Source organism: Protopterus annectens, chromosome 6.part0 (genome assembly GCF_019279795.1).
Source record: "Protopterus annectens isolate FY-2018-M chromosome 6.part0, PAN1.0, whole genome shotgun sequence".
In the NCBI taxonomy this organism is placed as follows: domain Eukaryota; kingdom Metazoa; phylum Chordata; order Ceratodontiformes; family Protopteridae; genus Protopterus; species Protopterus annectens.
This window is the reverse complement of record NC_056737.1, coordinates 1,938,974,026-1,938,988,395: the sequence shown is the minus strand read 5'-3', so window position 1 is coordinate 1,938,988,395 and position 14,370 is coordinate 1,938,974,026. Positions and strand designations below refer to the sequence as shown.

At 39.9% G+C, this 14,370-nt stretch overlaps 1 protein-coding gene across 1 annotated transcript in view; it reads right to left on the bottom strand.

Annotated features, from left to right (window-relative positions):
* Positions 1–14,370, bottom strand: part of FRZB (frizzled related protein) — a 481,266-nt gene that overhangs the window by 91,317 nt on the left and 375,579 nt on the right. The window contains exon 5 of the mRNA XM_044075249.1: positions 1,031–1,094. Coding sequence (XP_043931184.1) covers positions 1,031–1,094 — 64 coding nt within the window. The remainder of the gene's footprint in view (positions 1–1,030; positions 1,095–14,370) is intronic.

The following is a 14,370-nucleotide window of genomic DNA, read 5'->3' as shown; positions in this document are numbered from 1 at the left end:
GATCATTATAAATATATCACAAATTATCTCTTAGCTATGCATCTGCTGTTTTTTTTACTGTACTTTCTTTACTTTTACTTCATGTCTCCACTTTGTTCATCTTTGTACTTTACTACACATCAGAAATTCAAGTGGCATCTGAAATACTTGATCTAGGGATCAAAACCTCTTCTGTAACATCAACAGAACAGTTTGGAGGGACAGGTATATCTCACAGAGGATATTGCTGCTGTGGGACTGACTCCCCAGCCACATAAAAGAAAGTTCATCTCTGTCCATATTCAAGTAGAATTTAGATCTATGGATGGGAAACAGAAAGTTTTCCACAGGACTGCCACTTGTACTACTAATGGACAGAGGCAGCTCTTAAATGCTTTACCCCATGCATGAGTCACCTCAAATTATCTATAGTATGATCCTATTTATTCTTGGGGATAATAGATAATTATCGACCATGGAATGGGTAAGGCCAGTCTATAACCAAATGGGATAGGTTATTTCAAGTAAAAAAAATGAAATTTCTCTAGGCTTAAAATGGCCTTCAAGTGTAGCTAGCCTAGTACTTACCTATGAGCTTATGAAACCATGACAAGCCCCCTGCACCTCCAATATAGGGGGCTTCACTCCTGCTATTTATATAAACTAAGATCATTTTACCTTGGAGAAGACAAAATACTCAAAGGCACAGCAATATTGAAATTAATATATATTTCCCTGTAATCACACTCAAATTCTTGCTGCTCTGAGAATCATAGTTATGTTTCTCAAACCTACAACAGGAACCCCAGTGTGACTTCTCAAATGCTAAAACCACTCATTTAAAGAACTTCATATATATGCTGTTACTGAAAACTGATTGACATGCATATGCTTGTCCTTTATTTCTTAAATGACAGTTACTACATGGATTATTTAAGTACTTGACACATTATCTAAGTTCAGATACCATCCAACAGATTGGCCACGTCCCTTCAACTATCTGTCTTGCATAAACCTCATAACTAGTAATGTTAAGTTATAATCTTCTTACCTTAACCTTTTTCTCCAACTGATCTTTCCATTTTTCAGCTATGGTTCCTTCCAGCAAAAGCAACCTATGTAGGTTAAACAAAGGAATTACTGCATGAAGCTGTCCATACAAAATACAATCTCAGTGTATTACATTCCTTCACTTAGTATAAAGAAATAAACATTTTTTATGAATGCTCATTTACAGTATATTGTTAAACCAATAAACACTTTAGAATGTACATTAAGAATAAAAGGCAAAGTATTTTGTCACCGAAGTTCACAGAAGTGATAACTGACTGCAGTACCACTGCTCCTACTGCTGGCAATGTTACATTTCTTACACTTTAAATTCCTTAGGTGACAATTTTCAGAACAAAGTGAATGGAACAGTATTTATGACTAGCAACACATAGTTCGAAGCATACTTTTAACAAAAACAATAAGTGAGAGTATGTCCATATGACATGGTATTTATCTGTTGCATGCTGAAATATATATGATATTAGAATGTATGTAATGCTGGCCATTTAAAAATACCCTAAAACATAAATCTAACTAGATTGATGTGCATATGGGGATAGACCTTCATGATTCATCCCACATTGAGAAAGAAGTACTCAAAGTGTTATACATACTTACATGTGACAAACTAGAGAAAAACAGATGAGACATGGATTTTTCTTTTTTAAGTGTACACCAAAGAAATTCATATTGTGTCAAAGAACTTTATTAAGCTCATTTATTCAACTCTCCCTTTTTGCAAAAAATTTGACTATAACATTTATTTTGTCTGAGGTCTAATTTTTAGTGCATCAATTCCTGTTAACAAACTAGAATTTGCACTTCCAAATACATTGTCATATTGCAATCTGACCCGGCTCCCTAGATAAAAGTAAGCCCTCTTAATCAGCTTTGAAAGAGTTGAATAAACAAAACACACAAATCTTGCCAATTTCTTTATTAAAAACTCTGTGCTGATGAAGTTACCGTTATGGCAAAAGACTTTGTTCAGATTATTTTATTTCTTTTAACACTTCAGTTTTACAACAGACTTTGAACTGATGTTTTGTCTGTGATCAGGTTTGATCAAATAAACACATATTAACAGTCTGGGACTGGCTGCCTGGATGAAAGAAATTCAAAACCTCTGTATGTGCTCTGTGACACTTGTGCATGAAACACTCAGTACAAAAAAAAATGTTGTCTTTATTCTGTGGTAAACACGATTAGTATGTTAATATTATATTGTGCTGCAGTAAACTGTGGCTTTGAAACAAATGATGATATATCATTTGGGAATGAAAGAATAAAGTAAACGCTGCATTTCTGCTATTCTAAAATGTTAAAAAAAATTAAATGAAAATAATTCATTTTAACAAACTAAATAAACTTTTTTAAACAGATGAAGCTGTCGGTTTAATCTCAGAAAATGAGCCAAGAAAAGAAAGAAGCAAAGCACTCAAGTTCATACTATAAAAATGAGAGAATTCAATGATAGAAAACAAAGAAAACAGATTATTCTGGTGATGTTCTTAAACCCTACACTAGTTTTCTTGAATAGCATTTACAGTATTGTAAGACAGGTAAATGCTGAGGTAAAACAGAATATACCGTATTTTACCTGACCCATTTTGTGCATTTTTTAAACTTACACACACACACACACACATATATATATATATATATATATATATATATATATATATATATATATTTGTGTGTGTGCATTAGTGTTGACCATTAAATCTTTCACTTTCTCAGGAGAGCAAAAAAACACATAAATATAGCAAAATACCATACGATGTAGCAATATGTTATGCTGCATAAATAAAGATAATATCCTGTTCTTGCACATGTACTTGTCAGTTGCACAATTATTTAGTCATCAGCATTGCTGTCTCACAGGTCTTAGTTCTCCAATTCAATTCCTATGCAACTGCCTTCTGCACAAAGTTATATGACTTCATTTTTTTCTCCAGAGACCTATCTTAGAAGCACTGGTAATCCTCTCAAATGCCCACATGAGTGACTGAATGCATGTTTGTGTTCCACAATGGACTGCCATCCTGTTCACATGTTGATGTCTGCCATGTGCCATTGCATTACAGGATACACACTTGCTGCCCTCAAGTCTAAGTAGGATAAAGCAATTATAAGTGAATGAATTAATGATTTTAACAATAATGTTTGAAATGTAGGCATGCAAAACTATGAACAGGTATACAGAATGTTATACATTCTTATAAGACAAGCTAACTTGTTTTCAATAGTGATAATGTGTCACCATTTGTTTCGGAAGCAAATAAAGACTATTTAGCATTTAACCAGACTTTTGACTAGAAGGAGAAATAGTTAAAAAGTAAAACATGCAGTGATGAGTACTATACTGAATACTGATAAAAGCTTAAAGTACTAACAAACAGCCTTCAGCCTTTATTAGATATTTTTAGCAGTCAGGAAATTACCAAAAACCTCATTGTCAGTTGCAAGATAGGTAGTATATTCATAAATGACTACTATGGCAGTATACAACATACAGGCTACAGACTCCATTATCAGGCTATCATACAAACGAGTTCCAAACTGATATGCATACCTGATGTTTGTAGAACCATATGACACAGACAGAGTCAGTGGAACTGAGACACAGTAAGGGGAACCCAGTATACCTGCCAAAAGTGTGCAGTTCAAAAAGGCTGAAGCTGATACACATCTCATCACCTCTGCATGCATAGCAGTCCATTTGCTTCTTATTAATGGAGATGCAGTCCTAACCAGGCAGTCTCTTCATTAACTATCTCAACATGAGCTCAATGAGCAATTTCTCAGTGGTGTGTGCTCCACTGCCCTGTCAGCTGTAAGGAAATTGCACCTGACTACAGCACCTATAGTATATAAGTAACACAAAATGGTGATTTATTTAAAAGCCTGATTCTCTCACAAACAATATATAATGTGTGTAGATCTTGAAGAATTCACATCACTGCGGCTCTCACTATTGTATAATGCACAGAGATGTTTACGATTGGTACAATAAATGTAAGAATTATTACTTGATTTTCCAAAAGTAGTTGCTCCCCACCCAATGTGCTCTGCACCATTATTTATTTATTTATTTATTTATTTATTTAACATTTGTTGACCAGGAAAGTCTGACTAAGACACAGCCTATTTTTCAGCAGGGGCCCAAGGAGAAACGCTGCAGACGAGTGTCTTTGGAATGTAGGAGGAAACCAGAATACTCGGAGGAAACCCATGCAAATGCAGGGAGAACATGCAGACTCCACACAGAAGGTACCCCAGCTGAGAATCAAACTGGAAAACTTCTTGCTGTGAGGCGACAATGTTAACTGCTGCACCATTGCATCTCCATTATTGTAACCCCATGGAATATTCTAGCTCTGGGACCAGCAAGCAGTACTTCTTGACATGTCAAACTGAAGTTTGCACCACAGCTGCAAGAAAGCTATTCAGCCTCTCCCTGACACCAGTCATAATGCTGCACATGACAAGGGGGGTGATACCATATTTGCAGAGCTCCCATTCAGAAAAGTCAATACTGTCATTAAGGGGAAAAAGACCCCATATTACCACTGTACAGTAGTTTCGACATATATGAGATGCGAAGAATATTTCAAATATGTAGGGTGTTTTTATGGGTATGAGTCATGCCCAGCACTGCTTGTAGGTTCCACACAGATAAGTCAGTAACAGTGACCTACAACACTGCACTGCTGCAGTTGGGACACGTGTCACAGGACTCGAGGCATTACCAATCACAAGTCATATTATAAGCAGTACACAAAGACAATTTGCATATATACCTTGCACCACAACTGCACATGGTATGCCGTTACATATACAAATAAATTATACTGTCATGGTCTTCATACTTATACGGCTAGTGTCTGACCCAATAACAAGGGTCCAGTGCACTACTGATACTCTGTGCATACTATTTCTATGAATGCCCATCACTTGTTTAATCTAGATCTCTGCTGCAACTATCCATAATAAAGAATAGTTGTGTAAAATCTTACCATAACCATAGATGTCCTTCTCTTCCATGTTGCAGTATTCTGTACTCTTGGGTTTCCTCCTCTTGCTACCTGAACGTCCGGCCAGTATTCAAAAGCTTGCAGTCACTGCTAGGTATGTGGGATGTTTGGCGTGGCTAGAGGTACATGGGCCATAAAAGTGATGTCTGCATGCACCAGACCTCAGAACTAAGTGCCCTAGTCAGACCCCAGCCCCAGGCCAAACTGTGCTAGTTCAGTGCCATCCAAGAAGAGCCAAAAAGTGAAATGGTGGGGAAGGTGGGAGGGAAGGAATACTGCAACATGGAAGAGAAGGACATCTATGGTTATGGTAAGATTTTACATAACTATTCTATGTCCTTCTATTCCCATGTTGCAGTATTCTGTATTCCTGGGTGAGTGCCAAAGCTCACTGTGAGGTAGAGGGTGGTGGCTTGGAAGAATTCTCCAGAATCCATAGAGGATGGCTATGGTAAATCCAGCCCTGGATCTAGAAATTTGGTCTAATTTGTAATGCTTGGTGAATGTGTGCAAAGATATCCATGTAGCTGCCTCTAAAATGTTGGCAGTGTCTAATCCTTTAAAGAAGGCTCCTGATGAAGCCATGGCCCTAGTGAAGTGTGCTGTAACCTTGGACTTTAAGGATTTCCCATAGTGTGCATAGCAGAAGGTAATGGCCCTTGAAATCCAGGCTGAAATTGTCTGTTTTGTTACAGCTTTCCTCAGGGCCCTGGGGTGGAAGGAGACAAACAACTGGCCAGACTTCCTGATAGACTTAGTCTTATCTAAGTAGAACCTAAGCTGTCTGTGCACATCCAGGGAATGTAAGACTCTCTTACTGTCACTCTGAGGGTAGGCAAACAAAGATGGGAGGTGAATAGCTTGGTTTAAAGAAAGCTCATTGGCCACCTCGGGCATGAAGGAAGGATTTGTCCTAAGGGTTACCCTGTCTTTGTGGAAGATGAGAAAAGGGGGAAATTGCCATGAAATCTTGTAACTCAGACACTCTTCCAGCTGATGACAAAGCCACCATGAGTACTGTTTTCTATGTGCAGTGTTTCACAGAAGTCTTGGAGGCTGGTTCAAAAGGGGGTAGCATGAGCTTCTCCAAGATATAATTCAGGTCCCAGGGAGAGGGGATAGGTTTCCTCTGGGTGCCTGAAGTGCAGCACTCCCCTTAGGAACAACTTTGCAGGCAATCTGGAAGCCAAAGGGGGTTCTAGAGGCAGACAAGCTGAAATGGCAGCCAGGTGAGCCTTAATGGAGGAGTACGCTAACCCTGTCTACAGAACTTCACACAAGTAGGAGGGACAGGCTGAATAGTACCTTGTGCAATGAGGCTGTCTAGAACAGGTTGAAAAAGAGGTAACTGCTCTTTGGGCAGCTGAGGTATACCTCTCCAAGATAGAGTGGTGATCTAGGTCATAAAATAGACTTTTTCTGTTATAGATAAGACCCACTTGTCTGTGGTGATGTTTTTCCACACAGGAAGACAGTGAGACAGCCTTAATGACAGGGAAATGGAGATGGGGGTAGTTTTCAGACAGTGGCAGGTAGTCTCAGACTACCTGCCCTGCCTTGAAATTGAGGCTTCTAAGTGGAAGTCTGTGCAGGCCTGGAGGGAGTAGCTTGCTTCCTGGCAGTTTTTCTGGGCCTAGAAGGAGGGGTGGGAGTGGAATGCTTACAGATAAACTGGGTTTTTGAAGAATAATTCTTATGGAACTTGGGGATAGGAGACATGAACAGATGCTTAAGGTCCTGTAGCTCCTTCCCTTTTTGTTGCAAAGTTTTAAATAAATCTGCTGCTTTACTCCCAAAAAGAGCTGACTTGTCTACAAGTGCATCCAAAAGCTTGGCTCAGATGTCATCTGGCAGGAGCTGTAACCTAAGCCAGAAATATCTTCTAAGCACAGAAGTTGATGCAACTGACCTTGCAGAAGCTTCTACAGCATCATAACTGCACTTAATAGAGTGCCTAGTAACCTGAGAGGTTAGAGAAATAAGGGTAGACAGTTCAGCTTTGGCAGGAGAGTCTGGAATATCAAACAATTGTTTGTTGGCCTTTTCCAAAAGAGCTAGGGCATACTTGGACATGTGGGTTTGATAATTTATTGCCCTGAATGCCAGGATGGAAGAAGTGTAGACCTTCCTCCCAAGGCATTCCATGGCGTTGCTATCTTTGTCAGTAGGCAGGAAGGAAGAGGATGGAAGTAGTTTGGAAGCCTTGTCCACTGAAACAGAGACAGTGCCAGGGTCAGCAGCAGGGCACTTGACCAAAAATGTTGCTCTCTCAGGGACTTTGTAGAATCTGTTAGGCCTGCGGGGTGCAGGGGGCTGGTAGTCTGGATTATGAGATGCTGCACTGAATGCATCAAGAAAGGCTGGCAATACTGGGGGTATAGCTGAAGGGGAAGGGGAGTCCATCTGAAGGAGTTTGTAGTATCTTTTCTGTACTTCTGTCATCTCAGAGGAGTCCTATTTAAAATGCTCCCTCATCTTAGCAATGGTTTCCCCAAAGGTGAGATCCTAAGCTGGGGAGTCTGCTTCAGCAGATTCTTCCTGTGGGGAGGCATAGCCAAGTGGGGGAGGGTAATTGTGAGACATAGGAAAGTGAATCCTCTAAGGAAGACTCAGAGGATTCCTCCATTTCCACCTGAAAGGTGTCTGTCACCTGGGGCCTAGGGCTCATCACAGGGAGAGCCACTGGGGAGGGTAAGGGAGCAGCTGTCCTTAAGGCCATGAAGGCATTGAATAATCTCTGTGAAAACGCCTGCCAATCAGGCTGGCTTTCTGTCGGGGGAGAAGTATGCTTTTTCTTCTCCTTCTTTTTTAAATAAGACCTAGTGGGTGTCTGGGTCAGGGTAGGCCTGTTGTCATTTAGTAGCGCGGTAGGAGAAGAATCTGTCCAGGCAGCCTGTGCAAGCCAAGGTTCCCCCTCACCGTCGAAAGCCAACATCTGCAGTACCTCTGAGGATGTGCCTTTCGCTCGGGATTCTGTGGCTTCCACATCTGTACCCACTGTACCCATATCGGCGACAACCGATCATTCCCCCAGGCCAACGTTGACTACAGGAGGAATGCTGGGTGGGGGAGGTGCAGCTACAACTTCAGGCCTAGAAGATTTGGCCTTTTTCTTGGGTGGGTCAATGGGCTGACCAGACGGTCCCTCCATACCTAAGGCTAAGTGCTTAAATCACTGATTTTCCAGGTATATGTTCAACACGTGCAATCTGCTATGCAGGACTTTTGGGATGAAGGCTTTATGGTCATGCGTAGGCCCTAGACAAAAGAGGCAGAGCTCATACGTATCTTTATGGGGAATCTGGTGGCTGCACTTGCACTTGCCCTTCCTGGATGACATGAACCCACAGAAGCAGTGACTCAAAGGCAAAACATCTCCATTGGGGTACGTATCTTAATATTCTTGATCTGACGGCTGATACAAAATGAACAGCTAATGTTCGACTTGAGGCAGAAAAGTTCTGAGATCTGGTGCATGCAGATGTCACTTTTATGGCCCATGTATCTCTAGCCACTTCAGACGTCCCACACACCCAGCAGTGAGTGAAACCTTTGAATACTGGCTGGATGTTCGGGTAGAAAGAGGAGAAAACCCAAGAGTACAGAATACTGCAACATGGGAATAAAAGGACATCATAAAAATGTGCATGTTATCTGCAACACAATTTATTATTACATTGCACTAGTAAATAATTAAACTGAGATAAGACATCATTCAACATTTCCCCTATCAGCATGGCTACATTTACAATAAGAATATAATTTGCTCAGGTTAAACAGTGTTCAATGCAAGCACACATTCATTAAGTAATTTTGAACAGAGTAAGGAAATAAGAATAATACTACTGCTTCCATCATAATGGCATAAGTCATAAATACTAGAGTATTTGCATAGAAAATTATTTCTCACTATATATTTTCTTCAGTTAGGTGATTCATTAGAATAAAAAGAATGACCTCAAAACGAAACATTGTTTTGCAATGCTGCATCATCAAATGACTTAAGCATTTAGATGTTTAAATTACTATGCATCTAAACTAGAAGGTATGTATTAACACCTTTAACTCCTTCTTCACAAATATTTCACTTCACCCATGAGTACTACTACTGCCTCCTTTCCTTTAATTGACTCCATTAATAACAATGCGTCACAACAAACTACTATCCCCCTAACACCTCTTTTTCAGCGTTGTCGAAGCGTTGACATCAACAACTGCCAACTCCTGCTTAATACCTAGTCTAGGCACTGAGAGCACCCCTGCACTAAGGTTGTTTAAAGTGATACCTCGCGGGCAGGCAACTAGCTGTCTACATCAAGACAAACTATCAGACCTGCTCTCAAACACCATCGGTGTTCCTCAGAACTCTATTCTCTTTCCTCTTCTCTTTTCCATCTTCACTTAAATAACACCTCAAGTCATCCCTAAAAGCTGTTGCTGACAATATGCACAGTGACTCTACCCTGATCTGCTCCACTGTCTCCCACTTAGAACTCAAGCACTACTCAACTCTGTGAGACGTTAGTTCACTGATGGTTCACCACTACTAAACTCCTAAAAACCATTATTAACTATATTACTCCTATTCTTCAGAGCATATGCACACACCTTCCCAAGTAGAAAACAATTACTAACAGTATTCCTTTTCATATTAAATCCATCAATGGAACCTAACCATAGCCCTGTTGCCAGTACCAAATTACTAACTGTTACCTAAAATTGACATCCATTACCCATCACATCTTATAATGGAACAAAAAACGGTCAACAAAAACTCAATAAAAAAACTCTTGCCCCTTGACAACCCCTTGACCAAAACTAGCATCTCCTCTCCACCTTACTATATGCATCCCCAGTCTTTTCCCCAGTCTTTAGCTTCCTCAATAACATGGCTCTCTCTCTTGCTTCTCTTGCTTCAACATATTGCTAGGTTTCCCCACAGGTTCCCCACCACGCACCCACCAAGGCCTTAACCCTAGGAAAGGTTGGAACTCTTCTCTTCTTACTTAATCCAACTAACCCAAAGCTAAAAAAATAATCCCTCGACCACGACAGAACTCCCTGTGTATGCATTTTGACCCCTACTCCAACCTTAACTCTCTTAGATGCTAATACCGTCAGATATTACAACTAAAGCTAAGAACTCAGTGGGTGATGCCCTCGCCATCCAACTTGGAAGCCCTGGAACTCCTGCCCCACATAAACACCCTTGGGCTGCGGCCATCAACAGTTCAAAAAACATCAAAAAGCTATCTTAAGCTACAATGGCTGTGCCCACACACAGAACCCGACTAACTCTAATTTTTCCTACTCATAATTTTTGCCCTGATTAGCTAGTTCTTGACCATTATTCTTATTCTGTATCCTATAACACACATTTGTTTAAAAATGCAGCTTTGCTACTTGTGCTTTATATTAGAAGTCTCTATTTATTCTTTCTTTATATGTAGAAATGTACTCTCTTCTCTTCATATTTTTTTTTATTTGGAGCTTTTTCTCCCAGACCTCTACTGAAAAGGGATATGTATCCAGTTGGACTAGCCCGGTCAACAAATGTAAAATAAAATAAATAAATAAAAATAAAATATTGTGCTGCATTTACATTCATGCAGAATGATACTATTAGTAATAAAACAGGAATAAAGAGAAGTTTACCCTTTTAATGCAGATGTGCAACATTCTTTATTTATTTGTTTATTGATATTTACTCTTTGTTGACCAGGTTAGTCCCACTAGCCCAGTGCCCTCTTTTCAGGAGAGACCCAAAGTGGTATTCATACTGACTAGGGGAAATTTGGCCACAGCACTGGGAAACTGCCCCATATGTGGCACAGCACTGGGAATCTTTTCAAGCATGAGGTAGTACCAGAGAGCTATTGCTACTACTTGAAGAATGTCATGATGGAGGAGGAAAGGAGACATTAGGCTAAGAGTCCTGGAAACCTTCATGCTGTATTACTGCAAACAGATTTTATAACAGAAGGGATTGCTGTCACACAGTTGGAGGAAGGATGTCTGAAAACCCCTGTGCTGATGGAGATGGTGGATCAAGGTGAACTAAAAGCTGATAAGGCAGTAAGTTGGAGTATTATGGTGGATATTGTGTTGGGAGAGGTAACAGATGAGGTGCTGACAGATGGATCAGGAAAAGGTGCTGGATTATTGGAAGGTACTGATAGCAGTTTGGGAGTGTGCTTGGCCAGTGGTACAGCTGGTTGAAAAGCATACCCCTGCCAAAAAGTGTTGCTGTAAGCAGTAAGAAAACTTATTCATATGCAGAAAAGTTAAACAAAGACAAGAACAATGCTGTGTTTGAAGCTGAAAAAAGACAACGACTGATGAAAGAACAACAAAACCAGAAGTGAAGACCTGTGGCAAGAATTAAAGTAGACAGTGATGATATTTTTCATAACTTAGAAGTGAAGTTAAGGAAGAAAATACATGTACAATTCAGGGCATTGGACACAAGGGAACTCGAGTTAAAGTCTTTTGTCTTTCTATCTGTTTGTAATAAGGTGCATGAAGTTAAAAAGTGTATGATGAAAGAAATGTGTGGACAGGAGAGTGGGAGGTAAGAGTGGCACCTGATGTGAGTGGGGGAAAATGCAACATAATTCAAATATCAAATTTTTAAATGGAGAAACAGGGAACAGTGAGGTACTGAACCTAAAGCATGCTTTTTGTGGGGATGGCAGGCATTTGGTGCAAGACTGTAATACAAGAAGATGTTGTCATTTTGGGGAACAGGGACATACCACTAAAAATTGTAGACATATGTACAGAAAATGTAATGAATTTGGACATTTTTGGTTTGACTGTCCTATACCATTTATTTTATTTTATTTATTTATTTATTTTTATTTTATATTTGTTTACCGGGAAAGTCCGACATGTCCATTTACAGAGGAGGCCCGGGGAGAAAAGCTCCATAACATAACAGTACAAATACAACAAATGATAAAAAATTTTCTGTACAGAGGCATATGTACAATCAGAGCTCCATGTCTTTATATGACAAACACAAAATCCACGAATGACAGAAACTTTCTATAGAGTGGCATATATACAATCAAGGAGATTGTTCGTACCTTAGTTTGATTTCAGCAAGCTTGGTACATAGATAGCAAAACTTTGAATTCCCTATTGGTACTACAAAGCATAAAAATGAAGGAATGGAATCTGGAAAAGAATGCTACTTAGGAGATATGTCATTGGGTGAGAAATAGTTTGCAGGATAGTAGTTCCTGATAGGGAGTATTTGAGTAGTACAGAATAGCTGAGGTAAGCAGTGAGGAGATGAGGTGTGGCAAGTTAGGAGGAGAGCAGAAAAGATTTTATGTGATACAGGGACAGAGCCATGATTGCATGAGGTGTGACTTTAGTGATGTCTTGAAAATGGAGATGGATGGTGCAGAGGAAATACTTTGGAGAAGGTTATTCCATTCCCTAGCAATGGTGTGGGAGAACAGGTCTATATCAAAATTACAAAGAGGTAAAACGCTGAACGTTAAAACACTGAACCCACAATATCGACTGATGAAAATAGCGAAGCCCCGGAACATTGAAATCTTACCTAGGGCAAGATTTCGGTGGGCCGTTCTGTGGCTTCGCTATTTCCTCTACTGTGGTGCGAGAGTTACGGACCTTAGGGTTAGGGTGCGGGTTAAGGTAAGTGGATAGTTAGTAATGTATGTGTGGTTTAGTGTGGGGTTGGGTTTTGTTAACTGTATGTGTGTGTATTAATTGCTTTGTTTGTCTATAATTTCATAGGGTATGTGTGTGATAGTTACGGACCTTAGGGTTAGGGTGCGGGTTAAGGTAAGTGGATAGTTAGTAATGTATGTGTGGTTTAGTGTGGGGTTGGGTTTTGTTAACTGTATGTGTGTGGTTTATTTATTTTGGTGTGCTTGTGTTGTGTGTATGTTTCTCGGAACATCGAATTTTTTCCCTGGGAAAAAATTTGCTATTCTGAGCGTTCGATGTTTTTAATATTCGAAATTCCAAGTTCGAACAAATGGTGTTCAACATTTTGGAATTTTGAATATATGATATAGACCCGGGAGAACAGACTTTTCCCTGCAATGTTATTGGCTTTGGTTATGTAGAGCAGGGTTTTGTTGGATGAGTGTAGAGGGCGATTTGCAGAATATTGGTTTAGAAGTTGGTTTAGGGCTGGGGTTTTCTGAAGGTTCCTTATTATGTTGAAGGTGAGGACTAATTGGTGACAGCTAATTAGGTGAGGGAGTTCTAACCACTGTAGTTGTTTCAGGGCAAGACAGTGATGACTTCTAATAGTAGAGTTGTTAGCGAATTTTGCAGTTTTATTGTAACATGACTCTAGTTTGTTTAGGTCTGTTTTCCTGATATGAATTAGGATTGGTGATGCATACATTAGGGTAGACAAGAGGTGGGTTTGGGCTAAGGAGATTCTAGCTTGGTCTGATAGGAACTATTTGTGTTTGTATAGGGTTCTTAGTTTATGTACCTTTGTGATGGTTTGTGAGATATGGACATTAAAGTTTAGATTGTTATCTTTTTCAACCCTGTGCAGATTAGTGTGAGGAGAAGGGGAGATTGTGATCCCATTTTTGGAGGTGATAGTGAAGGTAGGAGGTGTGGATTTGGATTTATTGGGGTATAAAGGAGTAATTTGGTCTTGTTGGGGTTTAGAATGAGTTGAATATCAGTAATCCATTGTTCCACGGAACAGAAGGATTCTTGGGTAAGCTTTTGAAGAGTGGTTATGGATGGGGCTGAGCAGATTACGGTGGAGTTGTCTGCGTACTGTATAAGTGGTGCATGCAGGGTGGAAGTATGTAGTTTGTTAGTGAAAATTGTGAATAGCAGAGGATCCAGTATTGATCGTTGTGGGACACCTATAGTAGTTGGCAATAGAGGTGATAGTGTACTTTGCCATTTAACTGATTGTTTTCTGTCAGAGAGATAGCTTCTAAACCATGAAGTAGTAGAGGGGGTGAAGGATAAGGTTGGCAGAGTGTCTAGGAGTAGGTTACGGGAGACCATATCAAATGCCTTTGATTGATCTAGGAATATGGCTGAGACAAATTTGTTGTTGTTTCTTAGATGGTTAATCTGATTAGTAAAGGAGAATAGAGCAGTGGTTGTGCTATGATATGGGCAGAAGCCATGCTGTGTGAGGGAGTGGAGGTTATGTGAGGATAAGAAGTGCATTACCTAGGTGTGAATACATATCTCCAGAAGTTTGAAAAGGGGGGACAAGATAGCAATTGGCCGGTAGTTTGATAGTTCATAGGAGTTTCCGCCTTTGTGAGGGGGAATT